The 24,376-nt window shown below is 29.2% G+C and overlaps 2 protein-coding genes, 1 long non-coding RNA gene and 1 pseudogene across 6 annotated transcripts in view; 1 reads left to right on the top strand and 3 right to left on the bottom strand.

The window, feature by feature from the left end:
* The window catches only part of LOC111621816 (rab9 effector protein with kelch motifs-like), a 29,942-nt gene extending 21,159 nt beyond the window's left edge, over positions 1 to 8,783 (bottom strand). For 3 of the 4 annotated variants that reach the window (XM_023364095.1, XM_023364086.1, XM_023364069.1), the window contains exon 1: positions 8,610 to 8,783. The gene's annotated coding sequence lies outside the window, so the exon portion shown is untranslated. Of the gene's footprint in view, positions 1 to 3,359; positions 3,518 to 8,609 lie in introns of those variants that run through there. The other variant, XM_023364077.1, reaches the window with a different exon arrangement.
* A 1,829-nt stretch (positions 8,784 to 10,612) lies between these two features.
* LOC111621837 lies at positions 10,613 to 13,204 on the top strand (annotated as a pseudogene).
* Positions 13,205 to 13,879: 675 nt separating this feature from the next.
* LOC111621848 lies at positions 13,880 to 17,462 on the bottom strand. Its single transcript, XR_002756141.1, has 3 exons — positions 15,746 to 17,462; positions 15,516 to 15,638; positions 13,880 to 14,213 (listed from the first exon to the last, which is right to left on the bottom strand). It is a non-coding gene; the product is annotated as an uncharacterized LOC111621848 (long non-coding RNA).
* A 48-nt stretch (positions 17,463 to 17,510) lies between these two features.
* The window catches only part of LOC111621806 (protein crumbs-like), a 68,579-nt gene continuing 61,713 nt past the window's right edge, over positions 17,511 to 24,376 (bottom strand). Inside the window, exons 17-22 of the mRNA XM_023364056.1 lie at positions 23,454 to 24,174; positions 21,542 to 21,668; positions 19,033 to 19,113; positions 18,709 to 18,961; positions 18,374 to 18,633; positions 17,511 to 18,266 (exon numbers count right to left, since the gene is read on the bottom strand). Coding sequence (XP_023219824.1) covers positions 18,054 to 18,266; positions 18,374 to 18,633; positions 18,709 to 18,961; positions 19,033 to 19,113; positions 21,542 to 21,668; positions 23,454 to 24,174 — 1,655 coding nt within the window. The 3' untranslated portion in view covers positions 17,511 to 18,053. The remainder of the gene's footprint in view (positions 18,267 to 18,373; positions 18,634 to 18,708; positions 18,962 to 19,032; positions 19,114 to 21,541; positions 21,669 to 23,453; positions 24,175 to 24,376) is intronic.

A 24,376-nucleotide genomic window follows, 5' to 3' on the forward strand; every position in this document is an offset into this window, starting at 1 on the left:
CAAATTCAGGAAGGCTTTTGAAAATGAAGACAGTTACAATGGAAACTGGCAATGTTCCAAAAATAAATGTGATTTAAGCAAAAGCATTATTTTAAAATTAAAAATAAACAAAATAATATTTCTTAGAAACAAAGAGTTAAAAAGTAAATTTTTCTACAGTACAAGGTGATCATTTATTCTTTTTATATTTTGTGGCGTTTCTGAATTATTTTCAAAATTCAATTTATAATTACAAAAGACACAAAAGTTTACAACCTACTATTAGCTTCATAATCATTGAGTCATGAGTCATAATTATCGACAATACTGACAAATCCTTCATTGAAAAATGATTTTGAAACGTTGCTGTTTCACCAGACAGTTCATTATTCTTATTACATGTCTATATTAGACATGTAATAAGAATATAATAGTAAATGCTAAAATAAGCTCAAAAAAATTTTAATGTTAATTACGCCATTGTCATGGGTTTAAAAAAGTCAATCACTCATCTTCAAGACTTAAAATAGTTCTCTTAGAGTTGTTATATATCCTAGAGAGTGAAGAATTATTGGAAATTTATCAAATTTTAAGAAGTTCAAATACAGATTGTGTTTAAACTTCGATGAAAAAAATATAGAGACAAAAAAAGCTGAAGCTTTTTTTCTCTCTCTCTCTCTCTCTATATTCTTTTAAACATGTTCTATAATGCTGGAAGCATTTTGTACTGTTGTATCAATAAAAATGTTTACTCTCCACTCACTTATAACCCTTATCATCACTTGCCATTTCTCATGACCAAAGAACACTCTACATAGAACTGAAAATCTATTTAAATGAATAAATACAACTAGATAAGTCCAGCTCTGTCCCTGTTGTTTATCCTATCCCTCTAGCTATACCAGTAGTACCCTATTGAGGGCTGAGATAAAGCTTTGCTAAAGCAGTCTAATTAATGCTTATACTAATGTTAGAGAGCTATAATTAAAGAAACTTTAGCTGAGAAGTCTATGGTATACCCCTGTGATAAAAAAGTATTGGGACTGGTTCAATAAAACAAGATTTACATTTATTTATCAAAATTTTATTTCATCCTCTTCAAAGTAATCCCAATTCACAAACAACAAGAACATTATGAGNGGACAAAGCAAAAAACAGCACCACCCCATTCAAAACCGTATGATCATCCTATTAATGATATATTGAATTAAACACTGTACTTTTAACGGCAAGTGAAGTTGTTAAATGTGCATTGCTTAATTCAATGGATTAATTACAGTAGCTAGTTTGATCTTATCAAAGATCACTTCTAAACATTTTTGAAGTAAACTTCAGATTTTGGAAATAATCTTTGTATCTTGAAATACATATCTAAATAATTAAATTCCACTCTCACTTAAATCTCTGCTTCCAAAAGAAGTTAATTTTTGCTTCTTTGACTGGCATATTTACATTGTATAAAAATTATACGGGTGGGTGGAGATATGTAGGTAATTGTTACAATGCATTACAAGGGGCAACACCATGACAAATGAAAAAAAAAAAAGTCAACATGACCTTGATTTTTGACCAACTTTGATGCGGTCACATTGGTCTTGCTTCACCTTTTGAACACCATTCACTCGATTGTTGAACTGTTTCAATGTCAAAGGCATAGATCACTGTTTAATTACTCATAATGATGTACTTTAAAAACTATTCACCTTGAGAAAACATTTCCTCAGCCACTGGAACACATTTTTGGAAAAAATTCATTATTTTTGAGATGACTTGAGAAGCAATACAATGCAAGCTCAAATAATTTTTTAAAATTGCTTGACAAGATCCAAATGATACTGAAACATGTTCAATAATGTCCCTAATTATTAAACACATTGCTCAAGTCAGAGTCAAACAATGATCACTGAGCTCAGTGATCATTGTTTGACTCTGACTTGAGCAATGTGTTTAATAATTAGGGACATTATTGAACATGTTTCAGTATCATTTGGATCTTGTCAAGCAATTTTAAAAAATTATTNAATGACAATACAGATTGCTGCTAAATGTCAATGAAAGTTGTACCAAACAACGAAAAAGAAGCTGTTAGCACTCTCTTGCATGCGTGTATTAAATGAACCATTCCCAATACTTTTTGATCACAGCAGAATATATATATATATATACCTTCATATTTTGTAAAAATTCTTTTAGTAAATTTAGACAAAGAAAAACTGTTTGATGAGTTCATAATTACCAGTTAAAATACAAAGATAACTTGCAATATTACATAACTCACACCTACTTTCAAACCGACTTTTAAACATGAATAACTTACATTATAAATACAAAATTATGAATAAAAAAATAATATAACAAAACAGCAATCTTAATTAGTAATTTATAGTAGTATTAAGATTGGTATTCTATTATTTTTGCTACCAAAAACTTTTAATGTTTAAAAAATATTTTTTAAAATTTGCATAATCAAAAGATACATAACTAATGATAAACAAATAGCTTTTAAGAATAATATTTAAAAATTAAAATTTTTAACTTTAAATTTATGATTTTATATTGCAAGTCTAAGAAATTATGTAAGTAAAGGTTTTAAAAATACAAAATGAATTTCTAGACTAGTTTCTAAAGGTTGTGAATAAGTTACATGTTATAATTGTTGCTATCTGAATTTTCTAAATTCATTTCTTCAAAGAAATTATTCAAACATTTCATTAGGCTATATTCTATTTTCAAAATATATGAAATATAAATTATTAATGAACATTTATTTATTTTAAATATAAAATTTATAAAATATGAAGATGTAAAAAATTCAAAATTTATTTTAATGTGAAATAATGAAATATGTAACACAATAATTAATTTTCTGTTATAACTCATATGACACTGGAAACATTACAATTGTTATTTTTCTGCTAATAGTTACAAAACCTATTTTTAGAATGTTACAAAACTGTATATTGGAGAGAAAGTGAAATTTCTTCCAATATACACAAGTTTTTTCTATGCCAATTACAAAAAACAAATTGTTTTCTAACATTCAAAAATATTTATCTGACAATTTAATGTTTGAAATGTCAATTTTTAAATAAATTAATAATAATTTTATAGTTAAAATAAATTCAATATTTAAAGATTCATGAATAATACAGAATTTTCCTTGTCAACTCCAAAATAATAAAATTTTGGAGTTGATAAGAAATTTGATTATTCCACAAATTATTTATTTAACAGCTTTCAAATTAGCCTAATTGTGTCTTTTCTCTTGATTAATTAGGTTTAAAAAATTAATACTATTTAAATAATTCAGGTGTGTTTATATCAACTGATGTCCTATTAACAGAAAAATACCTTATTTTGTTTAATTTCTGGTCACTCACAATTTTATCATAAAATTTATTCATTGTAAGTTGCAGTTTTGCTTTATAATTAGCATTGCTTTCATGTCTAATTTTTGCTTCTCTTTTGATCACAGAGAATTTGTGAATAAAAAATATTCTTTCTACAGAAGTTGTAGTTCCTGAAAAACAAAGGTTTTAANATTTTTATCATAAAATTTATTCATTGTAAGTTGCAGTTTTGCTTTATAATTAGCATTGCTTTCATGTCTAATTTTTGCTTCTCTTTTGATCACAGAGAATTTGTGAATAAAAAATATTCTTTCTACAGAAGTTGTAGTTCCTGAAAAACAGAGGTTTTTCAGGAACTACAACTTCAGGAACTAATTAACATTATCGAATTTTTTAAAATTTTGAAATTTGAATATTTCTTCACATTTTATTAAATATTTTGACCCATCTCTCAGAAAAATTTTTTTCTTTGTTCCATCTCTCCATATATTTGATTATTCTCTTTATCGGTGTCCATTGATTAAATTGTCTAATTTCATCCATATCTGTATCTATAATATGTTCCTTAAATTTGTTGAAACTATTCTGTAACCTACATATGCCATTTCTTCTTAGCAGTATCTAAATTTATGATCCTTATAAATTCAGAATTAACATTTTCTAAAATCACAAGTTCAGAATACAATATACAAACCAGAAAGCTAAGTTTCTTGATTTTCAAAAATAGGACAAACGTGAAGATTTCACTAAAATGACAGGACAGTTGGAACTAGTGTTGCCACCTTTTCAAAATTATTGACCTGGACAATAGGTTTATTACAACACAAGTCCCTGACTGGTTTGAATTTGAAACCATACAAGGCATGCACAATGTCATTTTACAGCCAAGAACTGAATAATGCGCATGCTAGTTTTAAACCAGTTAAAGACTTGTGTTGGAACAGACCTAATACAGTATTTGCCAGAGATATTTAAGAGTTAGAATTTTAAAAGTAGATTTTGTCACTCTTATCCTAGGGATAAGATGAGGATAAGTTTGGGTGGGGTGTGAAGTTAAAGTCTTTAACTGTTAAAAGATTTACTTTGCATTGACCGTGACCACTACAAGGTTTAGCTATGTCTCCGGGGCATGCTTTACATTCTGGCCCATAATGATTATCTGGACAGCAAACTGTAATAAAATGAACAAAATTTTTCACAATGTCTTATTATTTGTCAGATTATTTTCAATATCTGATACCTTTTAATTTATCAATGCAGAGATATTGATAAAGATCTGGTGTAGAATTTCTTTTATGAAACCACCATTCTTCTAAAACTGCTTCCTGCTCATCAGCCAGTGCTAAACACTAACAATTTGATAAATGTATTATTTTAAAAGTATTAATGATAAATATGAAAATACAATAAATTTAATTTTTACCTGAATTTGCTGATCTGTATCTTTACATAATTTTTCTTGAATCTCTACTAATCGAACCTCACTAAAAATGATTATAAAATTAAATAAATTTTAAAACAAAGGTAAAAGTTTAGTAAAATAACAAAAATCATAAATGAAATTTCTGATAATTAAAAAATGCAAGTTGCTTCTACAGCAATAAGATGAATCATGTTTTTATTATTTTTAATAGTGCTTGTTATAGTAATTGTCAGGTGACATTTGTTGACAATCCATTGGTGACCTTTGTAACTACTGTGGGAAGAGTGTAGCATTACAGCAAAAGAGTATAACTACTAGCAGCAACTGCAAATAAACACACACACACACACACAGGATATATTCCCATATGAATGGAAATCCATGAATATCCAGAAAATCCAGAATATCACCAGAATTCCAGTGTCATTCATTATTAGGTAGATATTGATTTGTCATTCATCTAACTGGATGTACAAACAGTAAAAATGTCTGAATGATCTTTTTGGGGAGAGTGCTGTGACTAAAATAAGGAATATTCATCTGGGTAACAGACTAAGAGTTGACTTAAAGATGTTCACTTGCAGAAGATAAATATGTGGATGTGGGTACTGTAATGTAGAGACCAGGGTAATGTGAGGACAGAACTAATTGCAAGATGCTGGATTACCAAGGATGTAGACATGGATATCAGCTGAATATGTTCAACTGAAGGTACCTATGAGCCAAATATAATTCTCTCTCTCTCTCTGTAGTAACTTAGCAACAGCAATGTGTAAAATATGAATAATAATAAATTAACTTTTATCTCTAACTGTTGAACATAGTCACTTTCTGTCCAAATCCACATGACAAAACATCTCTCACTAAGGTGCGTCAAAGATTAAAGTGAAGTTAACTGACCAGCTGTCACTCTGACCAAGGTCACACATATTGAAAGTCAAACAAAACCCAAGGCATCTCTCACTTGTTTACTCTGTATAATTAGGTTATACGACCACACAGCAACCCACATATGGCAACTTTAGCAATTTTACAGTACATCTCCATGCAAGAGTTGCCTTATTTTCTGTTGATTCATCCACTCATCTGTTCTTTCCCTACTCTATCATCACTAGCTTCTTCTTACAGTCAAATCATATGAGTAGTTTCTAAACACTCAATAAGATTATTACATAAGGGTGTACCCAGCAAGGGACAGCTGCCCCTCCCTAGAAGAAAAATTAGTGTAGTAATTGACACACAGTACAGTCGTATCAATTTAGTATCAGTTTGAATAATGAATATTGGGACTAGACTAGAGCCATCTGTCATGAAATCTCACTCTCCCTCCCCACTTCCTCAAAACTAATAAGAGTTGCCCCTCTCTAGTTCAGATCCTGGGTACACCACTGTTATTACATTTTAAATATGTATCTATTTTCTAAGCTTTTTAAAATAGTTTTATTACTGAAAATATAATGCTTTTATTACATTACATTCATTTTATCTTGTTAAAAGAAGGCAAAAGGCAGATTTTGGTTTTTAATGATTCTTAAAATTACAATGGATAATAGACTATTTATTTTTTTGAAATTTTATGTACAGTTGAAGCACTAGTTACACATTGGTTATTGTCACAGAAATTTTTATCTCTGACCAACCCCCATAAGTAAATACAGTAGAGCATCGATTATCCAAATGTCAATCAACCAAAACGTCAATTAACTGAAAGCTTTCCGGTTGGCAAATTTAAATTTCCACTAGTGCTGTGGCACTGCAATCTTTGGCTATGTCTTGGGCTACTCCAATATTATTTTTGTTGGTGTGCGTGTTTTAGCTGGCAGCACTGGTGCAGGCCACGAGAGGGTACTTAAAAATGTGCCAGGATTTAAACAAATTTCAACATGGGATAGGTTAATATATTTTTTTGTACCTAATCGGTTATCCAAAAAATCGATTTTCCTAACAACTCCAGTTCCCAATTGATTTGGATAATCAATGCTCTACTGTAATAGACTTTTCTCTGGTTAACATCACTCTACCTATTAGCACAAGTTGAGTGATGTCAAGATATTTGGTGCACTGTGGATTTAAATATTCCATTTAATATCACAAAGTTCCCAGCTACGAACAACTCAGCAAAGTGTTTTCAACATTGTCTATTGACATCTTTTCAATTTATAACAAAATATGGGATTTATAACTTATTTAATGGTTTTTAAGTGTGAAATCTAACAGTTTTCTTATCCAAACTGCAGTTTTTGTGAGTGCCTTAGCAGTTTTCAGTTTCAGGATTAGCAATACTAATTACACTATCCTCATTTAGTCATTCTTATCAAGCAAAGTACACTGTAAGGATTTATAGTGCTGTATAATTCTCATTATAATAAAAAAAAATTGCAACAAAATTTTTTTTACTTTTTGATTATAATATATATAATAAACTATGTGCTTGATAATGTATCTTATTTGTTTATTAAATGTATATGGCAAGTATAGGACATATACAGTAGGCCTTCCTGTACTGGTGGAATTTAAATCTCGAGCTCTTCTATTGAACTCCAATTAATGTCACCTTATACTGACAGTCCTACAGATGTGATATTAAACGGATGTGGCTGTAAAGTAAAATCTAATTATTGGAATTATGGATAATTCTCAGCAATTTAATGTTTAATTATTTAATAAAGTTTAATTATTCTCAGCAATTTAATGTTATCAGAATTAGTAAGTCTGAAAACACGCAAGTTAAAATCACTAAAAAAACGTTATATAAATTCTCATTACAATAAGCAGTTATCATCATTTTCAATAAAACTTCACTTTAAAAGTTTTTTATTAATTGCTTTAACATTGCCATTTTAATATCAGAGTCAATAAAAATAGAATTTCCAGTAATTATAGTCCTACTTACATATCCAGCCTAATGTTATCAGACTGTTATTGTTATCAGTATGAATGATTTCCAAAGTGATCGTAATAAGCAAATCTGTTACCTGCCAGATGAATTAGGCAGTAAGGGTATCAGCTTCCACTCTGGGCAATCTGTCCTGAATATGTTGTGCCCAGTCCATCACTACCCAGCTGAACCCACAATGGGCCTGGAAAAAAAGGCCATCTTAGTGCCCACAGGGCAGAAAGAGTCAAAATGAAAAATCAAGCTACTGTTTTTTTTTTTTCTCANATGGCACTCTAAAAAAAAAAATTAATTCTACTGAAAAGTATCAAAATTAATGTTATTTAAATTTTTACAATGTGTGTATGTGTAATAATTCAGATTGTTTAAAATTTTAATGTATGCATTGTTGTATGCTACTATTTTCGTAATAAATGTTATAAACTTATGAATTTTATAAGGTATTTTTTGATTTTCTTCGATATGTCCTTTATTTTCCCCCAAAAAATATGATCACTGTAATTATACATGACCCATAAATGGAAAGTAATTTTGGAAGGTCTATATCTGACAAAGGGTCGCCCGTAGAAGTACGGTTTCTTTGACTTTTTTGTTCTTATCAGTGTGCTCTACGGCTGTTAAGGTCCCAACCGTCTCATTTGGAGCTCGAATTGGGCCCTTTTTAATCAACTTATGAACTTATAATCCTAATTATGATGAAAAATAAAAAAGGTACAAATCTGTAACATTTTGACATGTGACATTTCATTATCTGCAACTGCAATCTTAAGTAATTTTTTTTTTTTTTGGTCTTCGAGATGATCTATTTTTGGCATTCTGCAAGCTTTCACGTTCGTAGGCACAGAATTATAATTTATGCTTATAAATTCGACTCGGTATAAATTAAAGCATACATTTATTTAAAAATTATTAATTTTAAAATGAATTTCTTAAAGAAATATATGAATTCATTCTTATTTACCTGTAATTGAAAAAATCTTAATTGTGGTATAGCAATTGGTGAAACTACGACTTTCGATTTAACCCACTTAAACATAAAGAAAAGCGTTTCGCATTCTTTCATCTCAGGATACTTTCCAATTTGAATCAGATTACTAAACACGTGCTAAAAAATTATCTTGCCGTCATTTGTAAATAATTCTTAAAACGCACAATAGATGGCGAGATCGTCGTTTGTTTTTGTAAAAATGCTTCATTCATTTCTCTTCTTGTGTTTATGTTATATGGAGGTAAAAATGTTTTTTTTTTTTTTTTGTCTTTNTGCTATAGATTTCAAATATTAATATATACCAGTGTAATGTATAAAATATATATATATATATATATATAAACTACGGCTGAATGGCCGAGCCGTTAAGTATCAGCCCACTGCTCTGGGGGACTGGAAAACGTATCCCGAGGATTTTTGGGAATGATCCGTTCCGGATGCGTTGGGTTCCGTCTCTCGCTACTATCCGCTCCATGAAGCCTGGTTGACCCCAAAAAAAGCCCATCTTAGTGCCGCAGAGCAAAAAATAATTATTTCATTAATTGTTTTATGACTCTATTAACAAATGCTTCTTTCTGGGTTGTAAATTGACTAATTGACAAAGTTTTTATTTTATTTTACTCGTAAGAATGTTATCTTAAAAATTTAAAAGATAATTTTATTAGATCTTTACACATTAATTTTATTTTTAAATTTTTATGTGATATAGTCGCGTGTTGGGCTTAAATCGATCACCTAATATCGAGACTTGACATCGTTCGAAATATTATTTAAAAAATCAAAATTCTTTGCTGATAGTTTAGGCAGAAATGTTTTCTATGTACAGTACGAATAGTTATGATAATACAACCAGTAGAACAATATATATAAAACAATTATTATTTTCATATAATAATTCAATAAAAACTGATAAAATAAAATTATTTGTACATAAAAAGTTAATCAGAATACGATTGGTAAAGAAAAATTTTTTTTAAAAATTCAGATAGTTATTTTTAATCATAAAATATTTAAAATTTCTGGATATGTCCAAAAGCTTTAATAAGCTATAATAAGCTGTACTATAATGTATTATTAATTTAAAAAGAAATGAGAGGGGGTAGGTTGTAGGCGGTGAAGAATGAGAGTGAGGACAGAGAATGTGTGCGAAAATTCTACGATATTCCAGAAAATTTTAGAACTTTCTAAAAAGACTGGAACATTCTCATTGAAGCGTCACACATTTTCGAAGTCAACCCTATATCTTCCACACCCTTATAGCTATCGAGACGCAACTACCATAGTGCACGATAGGAGACTTGCGGCTACTGCCACACACAAACACCATTCATGTGCGATGTGTAGTTTTGGCTGCAGAGTGAAATATAGGCACAAACACGTCCATTTATACAGGTATACCTCGACTTACGTCGTTTCGAGTTACGTCGTTCCCGATTATACGTCGTTTGTCAAAAAAGTATATGGAAAAATAAAAATAAAGTTTAAGTCGTTTTATTCGACTTTACGTCTGTCCGCCACAAATATTGCAGTCGTAATATCACTAGAAAAATGTTTAAAGCACATAAAATCATATTAAAATATATACATTTACAAGTATGTACTGTATTTACAGTACATGCATTCGTAAATTTAGATTACTTTTTTTTGTACTATATTAAAAAGTAAAATTTATTTGTTTGTAAGCTTAAAATAGATCCTTATTAACCATACATTATTAAAAATGCATTAATAAATAAAATACAGAACCGGAATTGGCAATTTATGGTTTAGCCTAGTGACAAGTAGATTTGGAGACAAGTGAATTCGACTTAAGTCGTTCTCCTGGAACCAATTACCGACGTAAGGCGAGGTATACCTGTATATATATTATTAAACGTTATAATAAACAATTAATTATATAATACGGATTTAATGTCAATACAAACGAGTTTCCCGAAAATTTGTCTCGTTTCTCGGGAGATACACTACTGAACACTGTTGTTTACTGTTCGAGTTCGCTGCCACACGGGTCTATCATCTAAATAGGAACCAATTACCCATAGAAATTTTCTCTGAAAGCGCTGTACTTGACAGATCGCCCACGTGTTACGTTACCCGTTACCACATTCTATCAAACAAAACTCAAATTATTGGAATATGCTAAGTATACCCTTCAAAAATTAATGTTTTTATCGTGTTTTGAAGAGGTTTTAAAAAAATTTTTAAAATAAGACAGTCAAGGAAAACTCAATTTGTAAATTAGTTTCGACTGCTAATGTCTAGATCTAAACGTCCTTGACTCAGAATGTCTATTCAAAATGACAGCGTTATTTATTTGAAGTTATTGTTAAATAACCACTCTCGACATTTTCCCGGTATATATAGAGACACACTTAAAAAAACCGTTTTTAACGGGATAGAAATTTCTTAATTGATCTCGAACCATGTACAAATCAATTCCTTGTTTTATCTACAATTATCAAGAGAACTTTGTGACTGTTGGAATTTTATTCAGTCTCCTCTTTTTCGTGAAAATAATGGAAATAATTGATATATTTGTGGCTCGCCAGATTTTCCCAGTAGATATTGGAAAATACGGAAAATACGCTGTTGTAACCGGTGCCACGGACGGAATTGGAAAAGCACTAGCTCATCAATTAGCCAAGAGAGGTTTGAACATCGTTTTGATTGCTAGAAACGAGAAAAAACTGAAAGATACAGCAGAAGAAATTCGTTCAGAAAACGTAAAAGTCTCGACAATTCGAGTGGATTTCAGTTCTGAAAAGATTTATTCTTCGATAGCTGAACGATTGAGACAATTGGATGTGGGAATTTTGATCAACAACGTAGGTCAAATATTTAATTTACCTTGTAAATTTGCTCAATTGGACTTGAGGGACTTGTTGAATTTGATCAATATCAACATGCTGTCGGTACTAATGATGTCGCGCATCTGTCTATCCGCGATGGATTCAAAGAAAAGCGGTATAATCGTGAACGTATCTTCATTATCTTGTTTAAGTCCTATGCCTTTGATGTCTGTCTACTCCGCTTCTAAATCATTTGTCACTAACTTATCTTTGGCTCTCAGTTACGAATATCGCGACCATAACGTCTTCGTTCAATGCCTTATTCCCTCCTTCGTCACCACCAAATTATCTCATTACAGCGGATTTTTAAGTACTAGAAGCATTTGGTTACCCGATGCAAATGAATATGCCTCGTCAGCCATAAAAGCAATAGCCACGTCTATTTTGACCACAGGTTATTGGTCGCATGAGCCTCAACGTATCATATTTCAAATCTGTCCTAATTGGATTAAAAATGTTATTACAACTTTTATATTCACGAAATTCGATGATAGAAGTTTGTAAATTGCAAATGATTTGTATTTTATCTTGTATTTTTCGGTAGATTTTAAATAAATATTATCATCTTGCTGTATTTTATTTATGTTATCGTTGGTATGTATTTAATGTAGGCCTAATCGTTTTTGGGATTTTTAAATCAATCTTAAATATGATTACATGAAATGACATCCACAAATAAACTCGATAAGGTCAACATCATTTGGTAGAAAAATTATGCTTATGAGCTGTTTGATTTAACAAGAACCAATTTTTCTGTTCTAAACTTGAATACAGCTACTTTACACTGCATTAGTAATTATGGAAGAAGAAAACTAATTTTATCATAACACACAACCAAGAAACTAGGCTTCTGCACTATCTATTGATTTTTTCCATGCTCATCGTAGGTTCGGTCAGACATGCAATGAAGAAGGCCAAGTGGTGAGGGACGGGGACGACTTATCCGAGACAGACTATCGCCCAAAAAATTGCTGAGAAGTTTTCGATCGTCCGGGCCACTTCAGAACAGTAACTGCAACAGTTTTTTTTAGTGGCAAATGGTTAAACCACTGAACCTGTTACGAGGTAGCGTTTCATCAATGGATGGCTGCGTTGGTTTTCCGGACTTTCTTCACTTGTCTAATATTTAAATAGGGCCCAGACGGTTAGTTTTTCCATAGAAAATCTTCCCAAGAGGCATTCCCTTCGTAGATCGTCCATGAGTTGCGTTGCCTTCTCTCATCAATCAAATCCCGGAGCAGTAGAATGACGCCTTAACAGTTTATTTAACGTTCGATCGTTGAGCTGTCATCCAACTGAAACATAAATGTTAGTTGAATGTAAATTCCTCGAATATCCGGAGTCAATATATTAGAAAAATTATATTTAATTCGGATTTTTACTGAATAAATCAAACAAAATTAACGTCATAATCATCGTGATCAATGTTAAAGTCAAAAATATGCAATGGTAATGAAGTTTTTTTTTTTTTCAATTTTGGCCCCATAGGTTCCTCATGGGCATCGAGAGGACTTTTAGTAAACCATTATGAATTCGTCCAAGCTCACAATGGGGCAAGCCGGGTGGTGAGGGACGGGGCCCAATGTATCCGGGCAGATTCCCTGAAAAGTTCTTGAGGTTTTTCGATTCGTCTTGATTAGACCCCGGATCCACCAGAGCAATAGACTGCCACTTTTACTGGTTGGCCATCCGGTTTCCATTTGGCTAGTACGAATACAGTTAAACTGCACTTTTTAAAATTATACTTAGAACTTTTTACATTCTCTGAAGTGTTTGTTTTATACACGCATACTATCAGTTATTTTATATAATGATATACAGCTCAGCCATTATTATTGTAATGTAACAAAATATAAGATGCAATGAATCATTTTCTGATTTACATTTTATTGTATTTTCTACATTTTGCTTTTTGGTAGAAAAATTTAATACATGGAACGAATGCCATTGTATTATGTCATTAGAAAAAGTGTAATTACTTCTTAAGTGAAAATATTTTGAAACTCTTTCTTCATATATTATTCAACATGACTCATTAGAACTGTAATAGTAACTCAATAACAACTTACTCGGTACAAAATTTGTCCTTGTCTCCGGGACATTTTATATGTGTACCCGTCATCTTTCATTTAAATGCAGTTTACAAAACTTATCATTTGATTAAGTCTTAATTGTCAGGAAAAAGCTTTGCTGTTCGATTAATTATTCATTTCTTATAAATATCTCGTAAGAAAATGATCTATCAGACTCAAACATTGTCTTAATATTTTTCTTGAAAATGGTCAAATAAAAAATAAATCAAATATTGGGTTAATTTTATATTCAACTGTTAATAATTTCTCTCCTAACAAAGTAAAAAAATTTATGACTTACTAAATTTTCTTAACTGTTTATTTTCATTAATTATTAAAATCATTGAATACTGGTAATTGGCATGGGTCCGGCCCTCACAAACGGGCTGGCCATGTAGAGTTTTCTTCACATCTCTAACACCTAAATATGGCCAGTTTCCCAGAGAAAGTCCTCCCGAGTTGTTCTCACTTGGAAAATCTTTCGTTGCCTTATTTCCATCAGTCTAATCTAAATTTTTCTGATCGAATTTATTCTGAATTGCTGTGTGATTGATGGGACGTCAGGACGCAGCATGTTAAACTCTTCAGCAATTTCATGCTGATTGAGAGTCACCACCACCAAATGGTTGAATTCATTCCTCTTTATTCAACACCATCTATAAAAAAATAAACAAAGATCACATATAGGGCATATGTTACGGCTAAAATCAGTAAATTGGACAATGCTAGAAGTCTAATGCTAACATTATCCAAGTAAGTCTCAAGTAGCTAACATAAAACTGACATTATCCAAGAACGGATGAATGAAGTAAAGATACTCAGAGGTGGACAAAAGAAGCAAACTACCCTGGAACCTCAGGAAACAGGAACCTTATACAATGTTTCTTCGTTTACTTTAATATGATAATTTAATTTGCTATAGGGCACTCTTGTATTTTGCACCAGGCCATCGTTACCCCCTGGGTGGTGCAAAATACTGAATGAGGCAAGATGAAAATTTAAAGTTTGAACTGTAATATATTAAGCCCGTTTTGAATAAAGCTAGGAAAAGTTTCGGTTGTACTTTAGCCGGATAATCTGCGATTTTTCCACTGCAGAATGGATGGGAGAGGGAATATTGTTTTTAATCAATTAAAATTTCTCTATCGAATAAAAATGAAGTAAACGATAAGTGTTACCAGTTACTTCACAAAAATATCACCGAATTAATATATTTTAAGCAAAAGTTTAAATGTAAATTAAAAATGTTTCGCTTTATAGTAGCATAAAGAAGTAGAATAATATCAATAAATACGATTGAAAAGGTATAAAAGATCCTTTGGTAAAACTTTTTTGTATCTTGAAACACAGCCTCAAAGGTTAGGTCGCATTGAAAAATCGTCGCCGCCTTATTGCCAAGCGCCTTGAAATCTGGCAGTAAATTGTTAGATCCATTAACATTGCCTATTCATGTAGTGACTATAAAACAAAATAGTAATGGACATAAAAATACAATATCAGTGTTCAGCCTTAGCCAAAAGACGGTACACACTCAAGATTATCCGGATAAAGCTCGAAATTTGTTTTATTCTTGTTTCATCCACCTGTTTTTGGATAAAGTTAGCATTATTCGATTCAAGGGCTTTACTATATGTATGTATATGTTACGGCTAATGATAGAGTTAGTGTTATTAATACATTTTAATGTACCGTGTATGTTTCGTTGTTTAGATAAATGTTAATAAAATATAAACAGGAAAAATTTGTATTAAAAATAATTTTTTGCCACAACTTTTCTAGTACAATTGTTATTTATGAACGGTAATTTATCTTATTAAACAAGCCTTTGTATTAAAACGATAGAATTAAATTATATTTTCTCTTTTGTTCCTTTGTTTTGCTTTTCTAACATTTGACTAGTAGTAAATGATCGATACAATCAATTTAAAATAACTTTTAAATTACTTTCGATTGCTTACCTCTTGTATGCTTTGTATTCCCTTCCGGGATCACGAGAGCACACTTATCAAAATGACATGCAAATGGTTACGCGATTATATAACCGCAGTTCTATTCAATTGAATGAATTAAGATGTGTAATTCTGTACAAGATTTAAATAAAATTAATTAATTAATAGATTTTAGAACTGAGAAAACGTATATAAAATCTTTTATACTTATATTAGACGTTTCTAGAATGTTAACTTACATCAGATGATAGTTTCAGGAAGGCACGAATAAACTCGTTGAACAATGTTAAAAGTTAGTTAACAGTAACACCTCTGAATAATGAATGACCAGTGAAGGGAACATTAAGAAATACCGCTGTTTGGTGGTTATTTTCAATGCACTTTTTGTTAAAAAAAAGGAGGGGGAGAGAAAGTCCCTGCCAAAATGGCGGTTGTTGAGAGGTTTCACTGCATATCATCTGTGAGAAATGAACTAATTTAATACATATTTTAAATTATGAATTTTATTTTTCAACTTTTGTACAATTTGCAAACATCAGTATATGACATGATTACAAATATCAATAAAAAATTGTTCAAAAAAGAATATTAATCTGTTAATCTTTATGGACGGAATTAATTGTTTCAATAATATCACAACATTGTTGGGAATGCTTTTAATAACAATACAAAATTGGTCTGAACAAAAAAAATTTGTAAATCCTACAAAAAAAACAATATACTGGAATGTAAACTTTAGCACCATTAATCAATTTTCATACATGATTAATAAACTAAACATTAACAGAACATGATTATAATCATAAAAACGAACTGCAGATACAAAATTAAAAAAAAGGAATGTAATATAATTAATATTGAGATATTTCAAACATACCTTTTGAGTAAATCATATGGACTTTCTCTTTCATTGGTACTCAGTTATGATTATGACTAATTAAATAGAATTTCAATAACCAAGAATGCAAATCGTAAATTATAAATAAGTCTCTGAAAACAATCATTACCAGGCCAGTAGGTAATGATGTATATATAAATTATATTATGCCACATTTGTATAATACAATTTTTGTAATATATGTAATATATATAATATATATATATTTTATACATATATATAATTAAGTAATCTATTAATAGAATTATAAATTTTAAATGAAATAAAATCTTTTTAATTCGTAACAATACCAAATTATGAACTGTACAACCAATCAAATGACATTAACTTATCCCTTTTTCAAATGTAATCATCAATAATACAAATTTCAAAGTACTCATTAAATATTTATGCCAATATCTTAATTATTTAATTAGGATTTTAAAATTATCAATTAAAAAAACACTGGTATTTAAAATAAATATTAACAGCAATCTACTTCATCAATAAAGATTTTGACAATGATTATTTTGTATCAATGCAGAGTTAATAATATTTTTTGTACATTAACAGGTAATTAAATCAATTAATAATTAAGACAGATATGTAGAATATATTGCAACAATAAAATAATTAGGATAAAAATTAACTCAATACTCCTTGATGTAGAATGTTAGTTAACAACATTTAAATTTATTGTTTTATTTATTTAACATTATGTAATTTACTTCAAAAATGATTGAATTTATATTTCTTATTTCTGAAAAATAGACATAGAAGCAGTACTATTTCTAGCCCTATCAACACTCCACAAAGTTTTGGTATGCCCAAGGCCTGTTAATGTATAGTGTAAATTTTGTGCCCTTCTCTTGGCATTCTGTGCAACTGCACAGTTCGATTGCACCTAGAACTGATACTGCTTCGAAGGAAAACAGGAGGAAACTGCATTAACTTTAGAGAATTTTTTGTAAAGAATTTTTAAATTTATATTAAAAAAATAATATATATATATATTATTAACAAACAAGATTTCAAAAGTGTAATTTATATTCTTCTAATTTTTTTTGTTCTTCAACTGGTAATTTAATTTTAATACCAGTGTATTTTTAAGATATTTAATACTTTTTTACAGAATTTTAAAATGCAAATAATAACTTACATATATTAAAATTCAATAAAATTATCTTATTAAAAATGAAATTGGACATAGTTAAGTATGACACATTATATTTGATAACACCAAGTGCTTATAATATAACTTATAAAAAAAATTAAGAATTTTGGAAATATTCATTCTTAAACATTATAAAGGAAGTCAAGACTTTTAAAAAAATATTTAACTTTACAGTTAGTGATGATTTAAGTACTTTAATATATGACTATCATTTATAAATAATATATTTCTCTCTCTCTATATATATAAAATTAGATCTCTATCCGTTGTTTATTTGCATTTTTTGATAATAGAATAGAAATCTTTGGTTAGACAAATATTAACTCTTCATAAAATACTTATATAAATTCTGCAAAAATTAAACATTGGAAATCAGAGGAAATTTAGAATTCCACAATAACTAATGGATGGATTGGTGAAAATTTTGTTATTATGGATTAATCCCACGACTTCTTTGGCTGGAATGTGTAATACAAATAATATTTAACAGGATTTCCTAAATGAGTCTTTCTTCTGGAGGTGGTTTCATTACGTGATTCATTTCGACTCTCGAGCCATACATTTCTTGTCTACTGGGACTGTAAGTACCGCGTGTCGCACGCTTCTTTTTTGCAACTCTCAAAAACATAATGATTGCAATCAGAATACAAAGGAGGAAAGCACAACCAACTGTGATTCCTACAACTATAGCCCAATCGACTTCAGCACCCTAGATAAGAATAATAAATTTTATTGCAAATTGTTCATTACTTTTAATGTAAACAATGACATTTATGCTTTATTATATTGTAACATATAAGAAGTAAAAATGCTTACAGTGCAAGGGCCATCTTCACATTTGCATTCATAAGCAGAATAATTTTTATCTTCATTGCCAATTGGTATACATCTTTCATTTGCATCACAAGGACTTTTCTCTTTACACATATCAACTAAACTACAGTGATTTCCATGAAACCCATTTTTACACAAGCATCTGTAAGATTCATTTTGATCTTCACAAGATCCATTATTACACAAATCCTGCTTTTCATTACATTTAACAATTCTGTTTTCACAATGAACTCCTTTATAGCCTAAAAAACCAAAATAATTCATTATATATAAATATAATCACCACCATAAAAATTTCATATTTTAGCATGATTTACCGTAATAACAATGACAATAGTACATTCCAATCCTGTCTTCACATCTTCCATTTTGACAAGGATTTGACTCGCATTCATTAATCTCATTTTCACACATTTTCCCACTATAACCGCTAGGACAAATGCAACTGAAATCAGCCAGTGACAATTCGGAGTGACAAGTTCCACCATTATGACACGGAGAACTTTCACAAAAATCTCTTTCTGTTTCACATTTTAAGCCAGTATAATTAAGTGGACAATTGCAAATAAACTAGTAAAAACAAAAATAATAGAATATTACAATATTTCACGCTTTGTATTTTAAAATAAATAATAACCTACCATTACAGAACTTTTTTCAGGATCTGTGTTAATACACGTTCCACCATTCAAACAAGGATTACTTCTACAGTCTTTAATTTTCTAATAAAGAATAAAAATTGATAAATCTCATAATTTTTGGAAAGCTGTCTAAAAAAATTTTTTTTGAAAATTATACAGATTAACAAAAAGTTTTTTCATAATATATAATTAACAAATTTCTTTATTTACTTTTCTAAACTTATAACTTACATTTTAAACAGTTGATCATTTAATACACAAATTATTATTTACTAGAATAAAGTTTCACAAAACTTACAATAATAATTTTGGGTTGATGCATAAGTTTCAAAAACAAAAAATAGTTTATTCAAGAAAATAATTGCCATTACATTCAAACACTTTCTTCCATCAATTGGACAGGTCAGATTCCTGCAGTATAAAACTAAGGCTGTTTTAACTTAAAGAACTCTGCAAGTGTGATACTCATCTCCTCATCATCAGCAAACTGCATTACATCCAAGAAGTGTTGTATGGAATGGAAGAGATAGCAGTCAGATGGTGCAACATCTGGAGTATAAAGGGGTTGAAGGAGAGCATTCCAACCAAGATCATGCAACTGTTTCTGTGGTCTTGCATTGTGTTGATAAAGCACAAACTGTTCATCTGTGACCACTTAATGTGAATGGCATCAGCCAAACATTGCAGCCCAGCACAGTCAATTTTGGAAGTTATAGTGATATTCCATGGAAGCATCTCAATGAATTGGTCTGTCAACATCCTACCAAATACACAGCATAAGCTTGCACTGACATAAGACTTCATATTGCTCAGCTTTCAATTTACTGAACCAACTGTATATTGTAAAATTGGGGATGACATTCTTGCCAAAGAATTTACCATATAACTGCTTTTATTCCAAATTAATAATCATAAAGCACACATGTTCAAATTTAGTCATGAGAATATTAGCAAACTTGACATATTTAAAAAGTTGGTATTGACACACAATCATTTATGATTGTGACCTCAACACCCTTCATTTACATATCCACAGGAAACTTCTAGATGTCATATACACAAAAGAATAAATATTTTTGTATATGTTGATGAGTATAGAAAATATATGTTGATGAGTATAGAAAATTCCAGAAACTTTTGTTTCAAACCAATAATATTTCCTTAAGTTGTTCTATTAATTTAAATTTCAATTAGTGAATTTTTAGTAACACTCCAAATTAAGTTCTTGAAAACTTATCAAAAATTTTATAATTATTGGGCTGCAGTTTTTAGATTGCAGACACATATATTCCTACTGTCATCTGTCCATTGTTAATCTCAAGAATAATTTAAATTTAAATAGATGAAAATCTTATCTAACTCCATCTGGCTCCTAAGCTTTCCTATATGGAAAGCTTAGGGACCAGAGGACTTGGTTATATGAATTTTGAAGTTATGTGAGTTTTTAAATTAAAAGATCATTAAAAATTCAGCCTGGCATTGTGATGATGTCACAATAATATACATTCAATTTTCATTATATAAATTTGAAATGTAGAATTTATTATAAACTTCTAACAATAGTTTAACCGTGTGCTGTACAGACTCAAATATTTTTATTTATTTATTTTTTTAACTACAGTTTAATGTTATTAGAATGTTTGAATTTTTTAAAACTTTAAATTTTTTATTGCTTATATTTGCATATTTTCATAAATTTCACCTTATTTGAATCTGGGGTTGCAATGAAGTCGATCACTAGTAAATACAATGGGTCAATCAATCAATATGGGGGTTGACAAATCATTAGGAGTTGTTTGGGAGTCAGTAGACAAATTTATTTTGTATCATATAATAACTTATATAAGTAAAACTCAAAATTTTGATTTATGTTTAATGAAAATTTCCAAACAATTAGAAAATTTACATGTAGCAACTAAAGAAAGATTTCCAGTTTTATCAAACCTAAGAGATTGTTTACCAACATGGTAATACCAGATCTTATTCTAGCTTTGATGATTCAACAAAAATTTTTCTAATGGGTTGGAAGATGTTAAATCATTAATCACATTCCATGGGCCTCAGTCTATGCTTTATGATAAATATGATGAAAAATGTATAGCCTAAATGATAATTTGTAATTCTATTGCATACACACATTTTTTCAAGAAGAAAGATCATCATCATAAACATAAAAAGAATGGAAAATGGTTATTTCAATATAAAATTATAGTCAACGTAAAAGTTTCTGAATACAAATATTCAATAATGAGAGTAACATTCAAGTGTATTAGAAAAATATTTTATTTCTAAAAAGTATTTTTTATGAAGATATAACCTGACAGGTGTAAAAAGTTGTTGTAAGTTAACAGATATTATATATATATATATATATTGGTAATTAGGAAATAATTATTGTTTAAATTTCAATACAGTATAAAATTTTCTGACATACTTAATAATACTAAAAATTATAATTGCTCAAAATTGATAATATAAAAATTTTGACTTGTATATTTTAAAAACTTACTGGTACTTCACACTTAGTCCCTTCATAGTCCTCAGTGCAATTACATTGAAATTCACATTTCACATTGTAACATATTCCTCCATTTTGACAAGGATTACTTTGGCAATGATCTACTTTTGTTTCACATCTAAAAAATAAGCAGTTTAAAACTTTACGTAACTTCTGTTTCAAAAATTTTTATTAATTTGTTAATGAGTATTTCATTATTATTTTTTTTTATATCGAATAGAATCACTGGAATCCTGAAAAGTATTCAAAGTTTGGCATTTTTTTGTTATCCAAATTGATCTTATATTTATATAAAATAAAATATAAACTTTCTTGTTTCATTTATGATAAATGAAACCAATTGATTAATAATCAGTTTAAATCAATTACTCAATCTTCATTATTTGATATAACAGGTGTTATTACAAAGGGGGGTTAAATAACATTGTTACATTAAAGTTAATACATAAACAAAAAATTTATATAATTTATATAATGTTAACAAGGCAAACACTGTCACTGAATAAAAATTTGATAACAAAATTCAAATGTCATTGTAGCAGCTCAAATATCTGAAAGAATATTACAAGAATCAAGAAGGTTCATCACTGTCATTCCACAAAAAGAACACTCAGCATCACATAAGACATTATTTTACCATTTAAGTTTATTGAAAACCTACTTAATCTAAATTGTGTTGCAAATGATTTTATTTTGAACTCAAATTAGATAATAAATACAGCACTGAAATCCACATTCCATTAAGAAAAGTTCCAGAGTCCAACCCCTTTCACTCAAATAATGACCAATATAAGCCTCTAAGTCATTTATGACAATCAAGAAGAAATGAACTTTCTCTTAAAAAATACATATAACTAAAGAAGGACAGTCCAATATTATTTAATAGTCCTTTAACTATAACAGGCAATGGCTTCAAAAAAATTATTATTTATCCATGAAAGTCTTGTATATATGTATATATCAATTTTTCATAATCATCATCTGATAAATCAATAAGTTTCCTCCAAAACCAAAACAGATTTATTGATAAATTAATAGTGAGGAGAGATCTTCCCAATTCCATTCTCAGTACAGGTCCTTGAGACATATCTATTAATACGAAATACCTGCTTAAAGTAGAACAAGTGTATTCCCTCAAATCTGTACACTAAAAGACCATTCCAAAGCAGAAAAGTGTAAAAAACACTTGGTCCAATCAAGAAATCAAATAATCTAAAATAATTATTTAATGAAGATGCTTTAATTTTAATAAATAATTTGATAATAATAGAGATTTTAGCTCTTGCATAAAATAAACCTTTATTTAAATGATAGGAAAATGTGGCCTGTGAAGAAAAATAAATACCTAGCGATTTTAAATCTCTAGATATTTATTTTAATTTGGCATAATTTCCAGTTTATGGTTTTCTAAACTGAACCAGTCTTGTTTTTTTTTTTTTTTTTTCTTTTAAGTTTACCACCTCTACAAAAAATCAAAAGCTACTCAACCAAACAATTGCCTGAAACAATCGAGCTTCAATCCAGTCCAATAGTTTGGTTGAGTATCTATGTATCAGGCTTCAGGATGTTTAATATATGAATTAATTGTCAATTGATAATCAGTTTAAATCAAGATTAATTTAAACTGATTATTAATCAATAAGTTATTTACTGAATGATAATTTTATTGAATAATTACAGCATTTAATGCCACTGACATTATTTGAAGTATTTGGTGAAAATAATGAATTGGCTTTTAAAATAATAAGTTACTATTTATTTAATAATTAATTTAAAAAAATTTAAGTAGAAATCATGAAGAATACTTTGCTTTTGTATTCTGCAAAAGTTAATTTATTATTTGTAATTTATTTAATCAAGTTTATCACAAATAACATACTAAAAACATTTAAACTGATCTTACCTGTCTCCTGTATAATCACATGAACAATTGCACTTAATGCCATCATCATATGTATGGTAACAGACACCATCATTCTTGCAGGGTTTTTTGTCACATTCATCATCTTGGCAATATCGACCTTCATATCCTTTTCGACAATTACATTCAAATGATTCTATTTCATTTTCACAAGATGTATTATGTTTACATTCATCTTCCCAACAAAGAATGCATCCAATATGCTCATTTTTATTATTGATGATTTGAAAATTGGATTCATTATTTGGATATTCTTTAGTTTTAAAAACTGGTAACAACAAATTATTTAATCTGACTTCATCCATGCATCCTCTAAAACCATCATTATTAAGCAATGATCCTAATATTATGTCATTAAACATTTTATTTCCATAATCATTTTTTATTTCCAATGTAAAATTAGTATCAATAAGAAGTGAGATGTTTTTATCCTTAAAAGTTACTGTCATTTTATGCCAATTTCCATCTGAAATATTATCATAAGATTCTGAAATATTAACAACTTCATTGTCAAAAGTTAACCATTGCAACAAGAGAGAATTATTCAAGATTGAAATTGATAAATTGTCATTGAAATAATTAATATTCATTAAATTTCCTCCATCCAGTGTTCTATAGAGAAATGTGATATTATCTATAGATTTTAAGTCTTTTGGCTTCAAATGTATAAATGTATTCTCACGAAAAGCAACTGAAGAAACACCTGAAAAAGTAATTTAGAATAATTATAAAATAATAAATTTTATTTATTACAGTCAATTCTCTAGTGATATTTAGCAGAACTTAAATAAATATTGTAGTAGAGAGATTTATTGTTATAATGAGAATTTTTATAAAAACCATCCCCTTCCTCAATTAACATTGTTGGATTACAAATAAGGTGGTTATTTCTACAAAGTTTTAAA

This window comes from Centruroides sculpturatus, unplaced genomic scaffold, assembly GCF_000671375.1.
Source record: "Centruroides sculpturatus isolate CEXI.00-Female unplaced genomic scaffold, Cexi_2.0 scaffold35, whole genome shotgun sequence".
NCBI classification, from domain to species: Eukaryota; Metazoa; Arthropoda; class Arachnida; order Scorpiones; family Buthidae; genus Centruroides; species Centruroides sculpturatus.